The sequence below is a fragment of the Lethenteron reissneri genome, chromosome 58 (assembly GCF_015708825.2).
Source record: "Lethenteron reissneri isolate LAM-NWPU_2019-01 chromosome 58, ASM1570882v1, whole genome shotgun sequence".
Taxonomy (NCBI): domain Eukaryota; kingdom Metazoa; phylum Chordata; class Hyperoartia; order Petromyzontiformes; family Petromyzontidae; genus Lethenteron; species Lethenteron reissneri.
Window position 1 is genome coordinate 9,963,218 of NC_083836.1, and position 14,524 is coordinate 9,977,741.

Sequence of the window (14,524 nt, forward strand, 5' to 3'; positions counted from 1 at the left end):
CCTTCACGTGGCGGGCGGCAGTTGCCGCGTCCTCCCGCCCGCGATTGTTCGGCACGCACGCAAGGTAGCCACGGCCGCTCGCCATTTGGCTTGGTGTAGGGGGCATCGTCCCCCGCAGCCCCCGGATTCTCCGATTTCAAGCGGGCGGCCACGAGAGGCCGTTAACGCAGCGCAAGGGGAGAGCGTTGCACCTCCGCTTGGCGCCCGGCGCGGCTGCTCGCGACTCCATCGGCTTTCATCGGCAGACCTTGCAGGCAGGCCACGGCCGCCGGACGATGCCCTACCGTGCGAGTGAGCCGTCACGTCTCGAGAGATTTCCCCCCCAGGTGAATAAAGCAGATAAAGTTAAGTGGAGCGAAATAGTGGTGGATGGGGCTCGCGCAACGGTAGCACAGCGGCAGAGTTATCCCCCCCCCCCCCCTGCAGTGTGGATTTTGTTGCTTTTGGGCACGAAAAAAATTGTGGTTGAATGATGGCCGCGTTGCGGCGTCAATCACCGGTGCTGAGAGTCCGGAACCGGTGACGTCGGTAACGAACGCGCCGATTGATACGGGGCGGACGCACGAACCGCACCGCGGCCTAAGTTCGACTCCTCGAGGTAAAGGCGCGGCCCTGCAATTGGTTGCTCACACCACTGCTGGGCAGACGGGTCATCACGGGGAGGGAGCCCTCGGGGGTGTTTGGTCTACTCTTCCGCGCCGGCCACACGTCTTGGAAGAGGTCGTTGGGCGTTTAAAAAGTTTAAACACCTTGTGCTTATTGTTCTAGACATTTCTCTTGTGCGCGGCAAACCGGTACCAACCGGTTTTCTCCCGCTGCTTTATTTTCATTCGGTTACCGGTTGACGGAAAGGGAAACAAAACTTTGAACGATCGGCGCGAGAAATTCCAAACACCCCGAGGAAGGTGGCAGCTGCCGGGCAGCTTCGCTTGCGTCTCCCCGTAGCCACGTGGTGCCCACCACCCCCCCGTATTGTTCACCCCCCCCCCCCCCCCCGTGTTCACCCCCCCGATCCTCAGCTTTCTGTGGGACTTTGGTGGTATTACGAAAAACAAAAAAAAACCCCGGCGACTTGTGAGTGTTTCCATGAGCATTTGCTATAGCTGTGAAGGAAAGTGTTTTGAACTTCAGGATTGTGCAATTCCATGACCGACTGTAGCTGTGTTTGCACTTCTCTTTGCGCATCGTTACGCCTCGTGACTCGGTAGCGGAAATAAAATAAGAATAAAGGACGCACTTCTGTTGCATGACCCCGGCGCCGCGTCTTTGACGGAGCGGGGCCCGGTGGCCGATCGGCGCACGCGGCCGCCGACGTGGAGCGACCCGGGTTCGATTCTGGGCTCGGGCTCGTGGCGATGATTAACTGGCCATGGGTGGGGGGGGGTCCCGGCCACACGCAGGATTCCCGCTTCTCCTGCGTCGTCTGTGGGAGTAGTTGAGCGCCTGCGGCCCGAGGCGCCGTGCCGTGCGTTGGGGAGCGAGGCCGGAGCGGAGCCGCGGCTGGGAAGACGGTGCCCCCTGCCCCCTAAAGCGCAACCGTGGAAGACGAGGACTGGCACACGGAGATGGCGTCTTTATTGGCGGTTTCCCATCGCGGTCGCCAAACGGCTCGTGGCGACGAGAGGCGATGACTAAACTCGGCATGGCACAAAAAAAAAACGGAACGTCTAGAAACGCCGATTCAGCAGCGACATTACGAATGGCCCTTTAGTGGAGGCAACCCCAGCTGCAGCGATTGAACCCAGTATCTCCGTGTACGTGACAAAGCCACTGTGGGTCCCGTGACCCCAGCCGACCTCTTTCGCACGAGACCACGCGTTTTTGTTGTCCCCCCTCCACCAAACCTCCGATGAGAACGGTTGGCGGCTGCGTACAGTGCAAAAGAAGTTCAACATACAACATGCATGTGGTGGGTAGCCGGGGCTAGAGGGGATCGGCCTCCTGGAACCTCTCCAGCATTCTCTGGCGTGCACACGGCCGACCCAGCAGCACCGCTGCGAGGTGAGTGCGGGGTCACCCCCCCCCCCCCCCCCACACAGAGCAGGGGGGTCCCCCCACGAGGTCAGGTGACCGGTGCCCTTGGACGCCCGTCCACCGCGTGCTCTGCGAGTGGCGGCCTTCCGCTCTAGTTTTTGGACATTCATGTAAAATATATGTATCGGTGGCGAGATGTTAACTACCTCGCCTGGGATACAGGAGGTTGTGGGTTTGATCCCGACCCTGATTCATGTGTATTTGGAGGTTGCATGTCTCTCTCTCTCCCCGTGGTCGTGTGGATTGTTCTTTGGGTCTTCCAGTTTTTCCCTCCACGTTTACAGTCAACATCACGTGTTCGGAGTCTTTGGCTGCTGCTCTACATTTCCACGTGATAAGCCACTTCGTTGAGCTATCATTTGTGGTCAGGTCGCTTCTGAGAAATGGCTATGTAGCTCATTGGGCCTTACCTGGTAAAATATTAAAAATTGTTTACAAAAAATAGACATTCAATTCGCTATACGTGATTTCACTTATCACAACGATGTCAGCTCTCTCCCCTCTAAAGGAAAAGGATATTTTCCACGCACGGCCTGTGGCCACACGGATTGCATGAGAAGCGTTACCCTGTGAGCTTTTGACGGAGCCGCCGCGTGCGACGTGCCCGCAGATAGATTTGTCCATCGCTGTTGTTAATAAATCGTTAAATCGGACGTCCGTACGGTAAAGCCGCCTCCGCCGCCACGGCACAGACGGCCAGGGGAGGGGGGGCGGGCTGACGAGCTCTGAGCATCAGGGCGGCGTTTACAAGCCTGGGAAGAGAAGCGGATTTTCAAAGCTGAGCTGTGCAAGGGCAGAAAGGGGGGGTGGAGGGGGAGGGAGGGGGAGGGAGGGAGGAGGAGGGAGAAGGGAGGGAGGAGGAGGGAGGGAGGAAGAGGGAGAAGGGAGGGAGGGAGGAGGAGGGAGGGATGGTGGGGGAGGGAGGGGGAACAATTTTGCCTGCAGCTTGGCCAGGAGACGGCAACATTGGAGGGAAGGGAGCGGCTGTAGCAACGGCCACACACCCACTCAACGGCCACACACCCACTCAACGGCCACGGCCATCGCGTTAGCGGAGAGACGAGCAGGCGACGGGCCGACGAGAGCGGCCGTTGTCAAAATGCGAATGAAGGTGGCCGATGGTCGTGGCCGATGGTCGTGGCCGCGGCGTTGGCCGCGATCGTCTTGGCAGCACGAGAGACGAGGAGGAGACGGGGGCAGACAGCCGGGGGGCCGTGGCAGCATCCGCCGGGCAGAGCCAGCTCCCTTCCGGACCGTTGGCCATTCCTGGTGTTAGTTGAAGCTGTAGTTTTCCGAGCACGAAGGCAGCACGGGTGCGGGCTGCTGCTTTGCGGTCTTTACGTCGAGCGCCGCGTCGGCTTTGCCCTTGCGCTGCTGCCTGCGTTGACCTGCCACGGAGACGCGCGGAGCGGCAGGTGAGCGGAACGCGCCAGGGCGAGGTGCAGCGTGAGATCACGCGGAGCGGCGATGGGCCCCGCCGGCAGGCTGCTGAGTTTACGGGACAATCGCGTGTTGTTAATTATTGGCTGTTGACGGGGGGTTGAGGGGGGGGCACCGCACCTGGCACGCGGATGCACTCGTGGCGGTGCCAGCCGGCCCACGCGGCCACGGTGCACGCGCGGCTGCAGTAGAGGACCTCGCGGCAGCGCGAGCACGGGGACAGGCGCACGCCCACGGCGCGGCCGCAGCCGTAGCAGAACCGCAGCAGGAAGCGCCTGGCCAGGGAGACGCTCGTTCACTTGATACAAAAACACGAATAGGTTTTACCCCCTTCTGGCAAAAACACCAAAATGGAAACCCATTCTCAAGACATCAAGTCTGCATTCACCACTTATGGCACCACATGCAAGTACGTGTGGTTCATGCAGAATTAGCAGAAAGGGTGACACCTATCGTTGTTTTTCATTACACTGGCAAAAAAGGTCCTGTACATATTCCTGTATTACTTATTCATTCACTAGCTGACTCATCACAGAACTGCAGTTGGAAGCGCCAAGGCAGGGAGACATTCACTCACTTTTACATTCACTCATTGATATTTTGCTTTCAGTCACCCATTCACGAATCCAAAAATCTGGAACAATCTCGAGTGTGTGTGTGTCGTGGGAGTGTGTGTGTCGTGGGAGTGTGTGTGTCGTGGGAGTGTGTGTGTGTATTGTGGGAGTGTGTGTATTGTGGGAGTGTGTGTGTGTGTATTGTGGGAGTGTGTGTGTGTGTCGTGGGAGTGTGTGTATTGTGGGAGTGTGTGTGTGTGTATTGTGGGAGTGTGTGTGTGTGTCGTGGGAGTGTGTGTATTGTGGGAGTGTGTGTATTGTGGGAGTGTGTGTGTGTGTATTGTGGGAGTGTGTGTGTGCTCGCGCGTTCACACCTCACGATTTTCTCTTCATTCGCCGCCGCGCTCCTCTCTTTGGTGCCCGCGCCCGCGCGGGTTTCTCGTCTGCGACCGTGAAGAGGGAGCGCGCGGTGAATGAGCGCGCAGTGAATGAGCGCGCGGTGAATGAGCGCGCGGTGAATGAGCGCGCGGTGAATGAGCGCGCGGTGAATGAGCGCGCGGTGAATCAGCGCGCGGTGATTCAGCGCGCGGGGGCCCGAGCGGCCGTCGCGTTCGCCGTTGTTCACACGCCAGTAGGGACCCACCGCGGTTGGCCCGGACGGATTTGAGCCGCGGAGAACAAAACCGTGAAACTAAAAAAAACAACTGAACTTATTTTTTTGTTTGACCAGGGAATGCCCCACCGAGTTGCTGCGTAGCTCAGTGGGGCCTGGGCCACCACAAATGGGAGCTCGACGAAGTGGGCTTAGATCTCGACTTGAAGCTCTCGCGACTGCAGGAATTCCATATTCTTGGGTCTTTCGGTAAAGTCACGTAGGTTTTTGTTATTTTCTTTGAACCTATCTACGTGACTTTAGCGATAGACCCAAGAATATGAAGTGGGACTTACCGTGTAAGCCCACTTCATATTAGCGCAGCCAAATGCTCTAAACGCGTGATGATGTTGTGGAGGGAAAAAACGGAGGACCCAGAATAAAATCCACGTGACCACGGGGAGACAGAGACACACGCAAACTCCAAATATCCAGGTGTCAGTCGGGATCAAACCCATAACAGCCTGTATACCAGGCGAGGTAGTTAACATCTCCCAGCCACAGTGATGATGATGATGAGAGAGAGAGAGACGCAAACTCCAAACATACAGCAGGCGTCAGCGTCCGAATCGAACCCACGACCTGCTGCACACCAGGCGAGGGAGTGAACATCTCCCGGCCACCGTGACGCACGAAGGCGACGTGTGAGCGAGCGTCGCCACCTCGTCGTTACCTCCGTGGGGAGTGCGGCGAGGAGGAGCGCCGTGCCGAGCCAGGGGACGGCCCGGAGGCCGTGGGGACGGTCGCGCCCGCGCCGGTGTAGACGAAGCTCTTGCTGGGCCCCACCGCTGCGGAGATGCACAAGCAAAGCCCCCCGTGTAGCCTTCACCTGGCCGTCGGGGCAAGTGCTGAGGGCGGGCGGCGCCTACGAGAGCCGCCTACGAGAGCCGCCTACGAGCGGTTTCGGAAGCCACTGGGAGCTCTGCACTTTTAAAGCGCCCAGATCGTCAACGCAAATTTTATTTTTGTGTTTTAATTGCCCTTCCCCCGCACCTCCGATTATCACGGTTGGCCATGTAAGGTGCGAAAGAAGTTCAATGTACGTGCGCACGCACGAGGGAGCCGGGTGGCGAGCAACCGCGCGCGAACGCCTTTGCCCAGTGGCGATGTTTACGCAGCGCAGCGCACCAGATTCTTGATTGAGGCTTTGCCGGGTTACGCAGCGCGGGGATAAGAAGAGACGTCTCGGCGGGAATCTTTTTTGCCAATCTCCAAATGATGATAAAAATAAGAATAGGCCTCTACCCCTTTCTGCCAATAAAACAGGAGGTGTTTAAGATGTTCAATCACCAAATAGACACACACCTATTCCAAGGCATCAAGTCCGCATTCACCACGTAGTTGTGGCACCAATAACACAAGTCTGGCTGTCGCCTGATGAAGCTGGTTGTAATTACTGGTGAAACTTCGTTCTCAGATTGTAAATGTTGTGGCATGGCTCTCCAACACACCGGTTAGTGCTGTACTAGTGACGAATTGGCACGTTCTGTTTACGTGACAACCCTCACTAGTTGGCTGTGTCGGGTGTGGGCAGGTTTAACGACGCATTTATATATTTATGTGATCTAACCCAACAAAACCTGTATCATGGAAAACATGCTCTGATAATAGTAATAATAGACTTTCATTGTCTTTGAAACTGATTGGCCTACACCAGAGACAGCAGCCTCCTTCTTCATGGCCCTGTCTCACAACCGGCGTTAGACGGAGGACAACGCCAAACAAGCGACCAGCGCAAGGGCAATGCAACGACCGGCGCGTGAGCAGCTGGGATTGAGCGGCGAGCGGCTTACTGACGACCCCTCGCTCCGCCAAGGCCTCGAGGCGCCGGCGCTGGCGGGCGACGGCGGCGCGGCGCAGAGCGGCGCCCAGGTGGGCGAGCACGGCGCGGCGCGCGGTGAACGCCGCCCGCTCGCTCGGGGAGAGCGCGTGGTACGGGGCGTGGGCGACGCGCCGGTCCTGCGAGTCGCAGAGTCGCACCACGGGCGCACGCGCCGGTACACACACCAACACACGGGCCAACGCATTCACCAACGCACTCACGTACACACCAACGCACTCACGTAAACACCAACACCTATCAATGCACTCACCAACGCACTTATAAACGCACTCACCAATGCACTCGCAAGCAAAGCAGGCATGCACGCGCGGGAGATTGTTCTTGTGGTGATCATCGTCACGATCGTTGCAATGATCGCGACGATAAATCTTGAAATGTTTGTGAACGTTGTCAAGTTAACTAGCGCCGTGTCTCGTCACGTGCCGGAGCAGCCGCTTGGACCTCCCGAGTGACCGGGCTGAGCGAACGACGAACGAGAGCTGGCTCACCGACCTCCGGCGTGGCGAGCCTGGTGAATGCGGTGAGCGCGGTGAGTGTGGTGACCGTGGTGAGCCTGGTGAGCACGGTGAGTGTGGTGAGTGCGGTGAGTGTGGTGACCATGGTGAGCCTGGTGAGCGTGGCGAGCCTGGTGAATGCGGTGAGCGTGGTGAGCCTGGTGAGTGTGGTGACCGTGGTCAGCCTGGTGAGCGTGGTGACTGCGGCGAGCCTGGTGAGTGCGGTGAGCGTGGTGACCGTGGCGAGTGTGGTGAGCGTGGTGAGCGCGGTGAGCGCGGTGAGCGAGGTGAGCGCGGTGAGCCTGGTGAGCCTGGTGAGCCTGGTGAGTGTGGTGAGTGTGGTGAGGGTGGTGAGCCTGGTGAGCCTGGTGAGCCTGGTGAGCGTGGTGAGCGTGGCGAGTGTGGTGAGCCTGGTGAGCGTGGTGAGCCTGGTGAGTGTGGTGAGCGCGGTGAGCACGGTGAGCGAGGTGAGCAAGGTGACTGTGGTGAGTGTGGTGAGTGTGGTGAGCGTGGTGAGTGTGGTGGTGAGCGTTGTGAGTGTGGTGACCGTGGTGAGCGTGGTGAGCATGGTGAGTGTGGTGAGCGTGGTGAGCGTGGTGAGCGTGGTGAGTGCGGTGAGCGTGGTGAGTGTGGTGAGCGTGGTGAGTGTGGTGAGCGTGGTGAGTGTGGTGAGCGTGGTGAGTGCGGTGAGCGTGGTGAGCGTGGTGAGCGCGGTGAGCGCGGTGAGTGCGGTGAGCGTGGTGAGCGTGGTGAGCGCGGTGAGCGTGGTGAGTGCGGTGAGCGTGGTGAGTGCGGTGAGCGTGGTGAGTGCGGTGAGCGTCGTGAGCACGGTGAGTGCGGTGAGCCTGGTGAGCGTGGTGAGTGTGGTGAGCGCGGTGAGCGTGGTGAGTGCGGTGAGCGTGGTGAGTGTGGTGAGTGTGGTGAGTGTGGTGAGCGTGGTGAGTGTGGTGAGCGTGGTGAGTGTGGTGAGCGTGGTGAGTGCGGTGAGCCTGGTGAGCGTGGTGAGTGTGGTGAGTGTGGTGAGTGTGGTGAGCGTGGTGAGCGTGGTGAGCGCGGTGAGCGTGGTGAGTGCGGTGAGCGTGGTGAGTGTGGTGAGCGTGGTGAGTGTGGTGAGCGTGGTGAGTGTGGTGAGCGTGGTGAGTGTGGTGAGCGCGGTTAGTGTGGTGAGCGTGGTGAGTGTGGTGAGCGTGGTGAGTGTGGTGAGTGCGGTGAGCGTGGTGAGTGTGGTGAGCGTGGTGAGTGTGGTGAGCGTGGTGAGTGTGGTGAGTGTGGTGAGCGTGGTGAGCGTGGTGAGTGTGGTGAGCCTGGTGAGCGTGGTGAGCGTGGTGAGTGTGGTGAGCGTGGTGAGCGTGGTGAGTGTGGTGAGCCTGGTGAGCGTGGTGAGCGTGGTGAGTGTGGTGAGCGCGGTGAGTGAGGTGAGTGTGGTGAGCGTGGTGAGTGTGGTGAGTGTAGTGAGCGTGGTGAGTGTGGTGAGCGTGGTGAGTGTGGTGAGCGTGGTGAGCGTGGTGAGTGCGGTGAGCGTGGTGCGTGTGGTGAGTGTGGTGAGCGTGGTGAGCGTGGTGAGCGTGGTGAGTGTGGTGAGCGTGGTGAGTGTGGTGAGCGCGGTGAGTGCGGTGAGCCTGGTGAGCGTGGTGAGTGTGGTGAGTGTGGTGAGCGTGGTGAGCGTGGTGAGCGTGGTGAGCGCGGTGAGCGTGGTGAGCGTGGTGAGCGTGGTGAGCGTGGTGAGCGTGGTGAGCGTGGTGAGCGTGGTGAGCGCGGTGAGTGCGGTGAGCGTGGTGAGCGTGGTGAGCGCGGTGAGTGCGGTGAGTGCGGTGAGTGTGGTGAGTGTGGTGAGTGTGGTGAGCGTGGTGAGCGTGGTGAGCGTGGTGAGCGCGGTGAGCGCGGTGAGTGCGGTGAGCGTGGTGAGCGTGGTGAGCGCGGTGAGTGCGGTGAGCCTGGTGAGCGTGGTGAGCGTGGTGAGCGTGGTGAGCGTGGTGAGTGTGGTGAGCGCGGTGAGTGTGGTGAGCCTGGTGAGCGTGGTGAGCGTGGTGAGCGTGGTGAGTGTGGTGAGCGCGGTGAGTGCGGTGAGCCTGGTGAGCGTGGTGAGCGTGGTGAGCGTGGTGAGTGTGGTGAGCGTGGTGAGTGTGGTGAGCGTGGTGAGTGCGGTGAGCCTGGTGAGTGTGGTGAGCGTGGTGAGTGTGGTGAGCGTGGTGAGCGTGGCGAGTGCGGTGAGCGCGGTGAGTGCGGTGACCATGGTGAGCGTGGTGAGCGTGGTGAACGTGGTGAGCGTGGTGAGCGTGGTGAGCGTGGTGAGCGCGGTGAGCGTGGTGAGTGTGGTGAGTGTGGTGAGTGTGGTGAGCGTGGTGAGTGTGGTGAGCGCGGTGAGCGCGGTGAGTGCGGTGACCATGGTGAGCGTGGTGAGCGTGGTGAACGTGGTGAGCGTGGTGAGCGTGGTGAGTGTGGTGAGCGCGGTGAGTGCGGTGAGTGCGGTGACCATGGTGACCGTGGTGAACGTGGTGAGCGTGGTGAGTGTGGTGAGCGCGGTGAGCGCGGTGAGTGCGGTGACCATGGTGACCGTGGTGAACGTGGTGAGCGTGGTGAGCGTGGTGAGCGTGGTGAACGTGGTGAGCGCGGTGACCGTGGTGAGCGTGGTGAGCCTGGTGAGCTTGGTGAGCGTGGTGAGTGTGGTGAGTGCGGTGAGCGTGGTGACCGTGGTGAGTGTGGTGAGTGTGGTAAGCGTGGTGAGCGTGGTGAGTGTGTTGAGCGTGGTGAGTGTGGTGAGTGCGGTGAGCGCGGTGACCGTGGTGAGTGTGGTGAGCGTGGTGAGTGTGGTCAGTGTGGTGAGTGTGGTGAGTGTGGTGAGCGTGGTGAGTGTGGTGAGCGTGGTGAGCGTGGTGAGTGTGGTGAGCGTGGCGAGCGTGGTGAGTGTGGTGAGTGTGGTGAGCGTGGTGAGCGCGGTGAGTGTGGTGAGCCTGGCGAGCGTGGTGAGTGAGCGTGGTGAGTGTGGTGAGTGTGGTGAGCGTGGTGAGCGTGGTGCGCGTGGTGAGCGTGGTGAGCGTGGTGAGCGTGGTGAGTGTGGTGAGCCTGGTGAGCGTGGTGAGCGCGGTGAGTGTGGTGAGTGTGGTGAGCGTGGTGAGCCTGGCGAGTGTGGTGAGCCTGGCGAGCGTGGTGAGTGTGGTGAGCCTGGTGAGTGTGGTGAGCGTGGTGAGCGCGGTGAGTGTGGTGAGCGTGGTGAGCGCACCTGGTTGAAGTGCATGAAGGCGAAGTCGACGACGGTGCCGACCGCCAGCCTGGCGCCATCGCGCACGCGGACGGGCGACAGGACGCTGGCGCCGGCCGCGATGAGCCGGTCGATCTGCACGGAACACGGCCGAGCGCCAGCTACGGTAGAAGCCCTCTTAGCACGAAACCGGTCGTTCAGTGATTTGGTCGTTAAGCGAGTGTAGGGAATGCACGATAAAGGCTTAAATCGTTCCAATGGCATCGAAAGTTAACCCCTTTTCACCGCAAAAGACGTACTTTATAATATTTAAACAATGAATATCAATAAATAAAGATACTAACAACATAATGAACGCATATTATTACAAGAAACGTGGTTAATCAATGCATAATGTAATATTTACTGTACCTATAACAACCCGCCTAACAGGGGAACGGTTGGTAAGCGAACACATTGGGCTCTATAGAGACACTACACTACTATACGCTACACTACTATACACTATACACTACACTACTATACACTACACTACTATACACTATACACTACACTACTATACACTACACTACTATACACTATACACTACACTACTACACACTACATTACTATACACTACACTGCTATACACTGCACTATACAATATACTACTATACACTACACTACTACACACTACACTATACACTACATTACTATACACTACACTGCTATACACTGCACTATACAATATACTACTATACACTACACTACTACACACTACACTATACACTACACTACTATACACTACACTATACACTACACTACTATACACTACACACTACATTACTATACACTACACTGCTATACACTGCACTATACAATATACTACTATACACTACACTACTACACACTACACTATACACTACACTACTATACACTGCACTATACAATACACTACTATACACTATACTGCTATACACTATACACTACTATACACTATACACTACACTACTATACACTCACTATACACTACACACTACATTACTATACACTACACTGCTATACACTGCACTATACAATACACTACTACACACTACACTATACACTACACTACTATACACTGCACTATACACTACACTACTATACACTATACACTACACTGCTATACACAAGGGCGCGCTGAGGTCGTGGCTCAGAACGCCGCGGCAGTCGGAATTTTTACTTCGGCTGCAGGAATCCAGGAAGGCGGCCAGAACCGGCGCTACCAACAATTTCCCAAGCTCTGCGGTTCTACATTGGGATGTTTGGCCTGACTGTGACCGGAGAAAACCCACAGGCCGCAAGGGAAGCAAGAGGGAGGGGGGTGACTGCTCGATCCCCGTACGGATCGAACCCACTTGCTGCACTGCCGTGCCCGGGGCAAGCCAGGGGGTGGCGGCCACGACGCCCGCCCTCGGGCTAGAGAGCGTCGCCAGCTTGTGCCATCGGCTGCACTCCGAGCGCCTGGGATGTGGCCTCGTCTCGCAAGGCCAACGGGGGTCGATGCTCGGGTTCGCTCAGCGGTGACCGCGTGACAGGTTGCCGGCGCGTAACCGTGTCACGGGGCTACCGGTAACGCAGAGCGAGCGGTGGCAGCTACCGCCGTGGATCCGGGACGGCGCCCGGACGGGCGTGCGAGCGCCGGGCCCGACCGGGCAGGCTCCCAGGGCAGCGACGCCCCCGTCGGGGCAGCGACGCCTCCAGGTGCGGCGGGCGTAACGCGAGCGTCTCGACGGCCGTGCGGGTCTCTCACGAGCGCGAGGAGCGACGCCGCCTCGAGGCCCCCGTGGGAGTAGCCGGGGTTGGCGGCGGCGCAGAGCGCGTTGCCGACGCCGCGCGGCAGCGCGAGGTCCGGGTCGGCGCCGGCGCTCAGCAGCTCCTCCACCGCCTGCGCCCGCCGGCACAGAGACAAAGCTCGAGCCCGCCGCCCGCGCGGCGTCCGCGGGGCGAGCGCCGCCAGGCCGGCACCGACGAGGGTTGGCGAGCCGCGGGGGGAACTCACCGGGAGGTTCCCGCAGGCGACCGCCAGGGACAGCGGCGAGTGGCCGGCCCACAGCGGGTCCACGCTGGCGCCGTGACGCAGCAGCAGGCGCACCACGGCCTGCACGCACTGCACACCCGCGGCGGCGCCATCGTCACCATCTCACGGACACCAAAGACGAAGAGCCCCAGTACAGCTTCAACAGACTGTTGGGCAAGTGCTGTTGGCGAGCACCTATGAATGGTATGGCACACGAGGAGGTGGGTAGCCAGCACCACGCCCGGCCGCCTTTGTCTCCCCGGTGGTGATGTTTACACCACCGCACCAGGTACTCATTTGAGGCCGAGTCGACCTCGGGGAGACCCATGGACCGGTTCAGAAAATCTTCACTGGTGTTGGGTGTGAGCGGGAATCAAACTCGGGTCGCCGCTACACTAAACGCACACACACACACACACACGCACACACCCACTCACACACACACCCACTCTCACACAAACTCAGATTCACCACGCCCACTCACACACACACCCACTCACACACACGTGCACACACACTCACACACACGTGCACTCACACACACACGTGCACACGCACACGTGCACACACACGCACACGTGCACACACACTGCACACACACTCGCACTCACACACACACGTGCACTGACACTCACACACACGTGCACACACACTCACACACACACGTGCACACATACACCCACTCACACACACACGCACTCACACACACACGTGCACACACACTCGCACACACCCACTCACACACACTCGCACTCACACACACACGTGCACTGACACTCACACACACGTGCGCTTACACACTCACACACACGTTGACTTGACACTGACATTCACACGCTCAGCGCACCTGCGGGTTGTCGGAGCGCTGGCAAGCCACGTGCAGGGCTGTGAGTCCCCCCGCTGCAGCGGGCTGCTGGGGGCGGCCGTGGAGCTGGGCAGGGACCCCTGCCTGGGCAGCGTCGCTCCTCGCCATGCCACACACCGCGTGGTCCGCACCCTGCGCACGGCGCCGCCACGCGGGCACGCGTGGGCGAGTGGGTGAATGGGTGAATGGGCGAGTGGGTGAGTGGGCGAGTGGGTGAGTGGGCGAGGGGGTGAATGGGCGAGTGGGCGAGTGGATGAGTGGGTGAGTGGGTGAATGGGCGAGTGGGCGAGTGGATGAGTGGGTGAATCGGCGAGTGGGTGAGTGGGCGAGTGGGTGAATGGGCGAGTGGGTGAATCGGCGAGTGGGTGAGTGGGTGAATGGGCGAGTGGGTGAATGGACGAGTGGGTGAATGGACGAGTGGATGAGTGGGTGAATGGACGAGTGGGTGAGTGGGTGAATGGGCGAGTGGGTGAATGGGCGAGTGGGTGAGTGGGTGAATCGGCGAGTGGGTGAGTGGGTGAATGGGCGAGTGGTTGAATGGGCGAGTGGGTGGATGGGCGAGTGGGCGAGTGGATGAGTGGGTGAATGGGCGAGTGGGCGAGTTGATGATGGGTGAGTGGGGGAGTGCATGAGTGTGTGAGTGGGCGAGTGTGTGAGTGGGTGAGTGGATGAGTGGGCGAGTGGATGAATGGGTCAATGAGCAAGTGGGTGAATTGGCAAGTGGGCGAGCGGGTGGATGGATGAATGGGTGAGTGGGTGAATTGGTGAGTGAATGGGTGAGTTGGCATGTGGACGTGTGGGCGAGTGGGTGAATTGGTGGGTGAATTGGTGAGTGAATGGGTGAGTGAATGGGTGAGTGGGTGAATTGGTGAGTGAATGGGTGAGTTGGCATGTGGGCGAGTGGGTGAATTGGTGAGTGAATGGGTGAGTGAATGGGTGAGTGAACGAATGAGGAGAGAGGAGTCTCATTTGCAAGCGTGATCTGGGTAAACAACAAGAGTTAAGACAATGACAACAGACAAGCACGTGGTGTGGGGATCGGCGGCACTGCCCTGCTGGCGCCACGGCGCCAGCTCGAACCCAGGCCCCTGACCTGGTCGGGAGGGAAGAAGGAGGCCTCCGTGTGGGGCGCACGCACGTCCGGGTCGGCCGCCGCGTGCAGCAGCAGAGAGACCATCTTGACCCCGCGCGGCCCCGGCGTGCCAGCGGCCACCAGCAGGGCGGGGACACCTCCCATCTGCACCCGCGTCGCCATCGCTCACAACATCATCATCATCATCGTCGTCACGGTGACGCTCACAACATCATCATCATCGTCGTCACGGTGACGCTCACCACCAACGTCGTCGTCGTCACGGCGACGCTCACCACCAACGTCGTCGTCGTCACGGCGACACTCACCCCT

General features: G+C 59.4%; 1 protein-coding gene across 1 annotated transcript in view; it reads right to left on the reverse strand.

The window, feature by feature from the left end:
* Positions 1–2,888: 2,888 nt before the first annotated feature.
* Positions 2,889–14,524, reverse strand: part of LOC133357586 (ankyrin repeat and MYND domain-containing protein 1-like) — a 31,199-nt gene continuing 19,563 nt past the window's right edge. The window contains 10 exon segments of the mRNA XM_061575582.1: positions 2,889–3,422; positions 3,595–3,749; positions 4,403–4,471; positions 5,354–5,468; positions 6,474–6,639; positions 10,238–10,351; positions 11,988–12,122; positions 12,237–12,344; positions 13,102–13,251; positions 14,213–14,356. Coding sequence (XP_061431566.1) covers positions 3,307–3,422; positions 3,595–3,749; positions 4,403–4,471; positions 5,354–5,468; positions 6,474–6,639; positions 10,238–10,351; positions 11,988–12,122; positions 12,237–12,344; positions 13,102–13,251; positions 14,213–14,356 — 1,272 coding nt within the window. The 3' untranslated portion in view covers positions 2,889–3,306.